The sequence below is a fragment of the Pantherophis guttatus genome, chromosome 4 (genome assembly GCF_059756535.1).
Source record: "Pantherophis guttatus breed Tessera chromosome 4, ASM5975653v1, whole genome shotgun sequence".
Lineage (NCBI taxonomy): Eukaryota > Metazoa > Chordata > Lepidosauria > Squamata > Colubridae > Pantherophis > Pantherophis guttatus.
In genome coordinates, this window is record NC_142066.1 from 155,307,367 (window position 1) to 155,309,748 (window position 2,382).

At 41.9% G+C, this 2,382-nt stretch overlaps 1 protein-coding gene across 1 annotated transcript in view; it reads right to left on the minus strand.

Annotated features, from left to right (window-relative positions):
* Positions 1-410: 410 nt before the first annotated feature.
* Positions 411-2,382, minus strand: part of SEC22C (SEC22 homolog C, vesicle trafficking protein) — a 36,153-nt gene continuing 34,181 nt past the window's right edge. The window contains exon 7 of the mRNA XM_087893130.1: positions 411-1,676. Coding sequence (XP_087749256.1) covers positions 1,476-1,676 — 201 coding nt within the window. The 3' untranslated portion in view covers positions 411-1,475. The remainder of the gene's footprint in view (positions 1,677-2,382) is intronic.

Consider the following 2,382-nt stretch of genomic DNA (forward strand, 5'->3'; position numbering starts at 1 on the left):
AAAGGGTAAAACCTACCTCTGTGATGGGACTATCTATACCTGAAGGACATCTGAGAAGGTAACATTGGCCACTGTAGTGACAAGAGACGGTGGGAACCTGGCAGTGCACAAGAAATGGTAAGAGTGCATCAAGCCAACATCTGTTAACGTTTAACACGCTCAAGTCTTTTGTGCAAGGTCCTTGGTGCTCTCTGCTTCCTTGCAGACATTTCATAACCCAGCTAGCTAACATCATCAATCTTAGTGTTCCTTTGCCATGACGTCTAGTAGCTTTGGAATTGCTTTGAATTCAACTCAACGGATGCCCAGTTTAGGGCCCGCCATTATAAATCACTTATTGCTTGGAATAAAAATTCATCCCGCTCGAAGTCGAACTTGGAAAAAGCAACTATAAGAACAACATAACAATATGCAGTAGACTTTTCTTATTATTATCTGCGTGAGCACCTGTATGTAGAAACTCGACCAAAATCCAGATACATGAGAAAATTGTACAAAAATGCCGTATCAAGATGAAACCGTGTAGCCAAGGCTGGTTTTTTTTTGGGTTCAAAACGAGGAACAGTCTATATGTACAGGAAATTTTTACAGGATATTATCTGAAGGCACCTTCCCCCCCCCCCCCCCCACATTAGTGAAGTTTAAAGGCTGTTGCCTTCTCTACCCCCAACTTAATACAAAATACATTTATCTACAATTTAGTGTAATTCAGACGAGATTCAAAAGTCAATTTCCCAAACGATTCCTCCCCCAAATAATATAATAATAAATTATATATGCATTACGACAGCAATTGCCCTCTTTGGCCATATAAAAAATAAACAAAAACAACAACCCCTCAAATGTTCGGTGAATGATCTTGTGCTTTAAACTTTGGACGGGAACCCCCCCAAAGCTGGTTGCAACCAAGTTCCAATGCTCGTGTTTGGAGAAAGCTTAGGTCACACTTTGGGAGTATTCAGTGCATCTGATTTTTTTTTTTCCAGGTTGATTTTCCCAGATTATCAGTGGTGGAGGTGGCTTTCGGAAACTGTTCTCCGCTTTGGGGGTGGAAGAAAACGGACGGAAAAACCAGACGGCAGCCTCAAAAACTCTGAATTTCTACTTGAATCCAGAGCAGAGAACGTCTTCTTCAGCGCGTGCATATCCCGCAGCCTTTTCTTGGATTAAACAAATTAATCCAGAAAGATTGCAAGCTTCCTTCCTCTAGACGGATATTTCCTTTGCTGCCTGTCACAAGTCTAACAACAACAACAACAAAAAAATAGTGTTTTTCTTTCTTTTTTTTTTTGCTAAAATGTATGATTTTGAGCAAGGACGGAAAGGGAAAAAAAAAAGCCCAAAATTTACGAGTCAATCTGCTCAGAGCTGCTTTGGAATAACCACCCTCAAAACTGAGACGGGTTTTTTTTTTTTTTTTTTAAACAACCCGTTCTGGGATATGTGTGTGTGTGGGGGGAGGTTTGTGTCCTTTTTCACACCCCCAAATCTGGCGGTTTCTCGGCCACCTGCCGGGTTAGGATCTGGTGAGAAGAAAGGGATGCCACGGCGACGTGGAAGAGAATCTGCCAGTGGTTTCGTAATCCGTACAGGTAGATGTTGCACAGACAGACCGTCGCGAAAAGGAGAGAGACTTTGATCTTCCGGGTGGAAGTGTAGAACAGGTAGAGGTAACACTGCGGAAAATAAATTTTGAGAAAGAAAAGAAAAAAAACGGCTGTTAAGTAAGCAAGGATACAAATACAATATAAGGGAGATAGTGCCTGGTTTACGACGGTGATTGGGATAGGAACTGCTAAATTACATGGATGTAAAGTCCAACAGTTGTTATCGTTGTTAAGTGAATTACTGTTATGGCCTGTTGGTACCCTGGACCCTCCAGCAGCCGAATCAGAGGATGAGGAGGAGGTGTGGGAGTCAGGGCAAGCATCAATGTCAGAGTGGCAATCCGCCCCGTTACCTTCCTGGGGAAATTGCCTGAGTTAGAGGTGAATCGTGGCATTTTCCTTGTGTATACTTTTTGCAAGAAAATAAACCCAAAGATATATTTTCTAAGAAAAACTCATTTATTTGTTATAAAGAAAATAAAACATCTCACTAATCTAAATAGTTACATCTTGTCAACGTTCCTGCCAGCCACCTCTTGGCAGGAAAACAAAGAAAAGTTCACAGAAGAAAGTGAAGGAATGTAGACATGCGCAGTTAGCTTACTGATAAGAAACTTGGCAAGCTACGGTAAGTCTGAAAGTCCCAAAATAATAGCTCATCTGGTAAATACAAAAACGCAGTGACAATCAAGGCAACCTGAGAGCTCTGAGGGGGAAAAGGGAATGGAGCTGGTAGAGAGAGAGAGAGAGAGAGGTGGAACCTGGGCCATCAGAT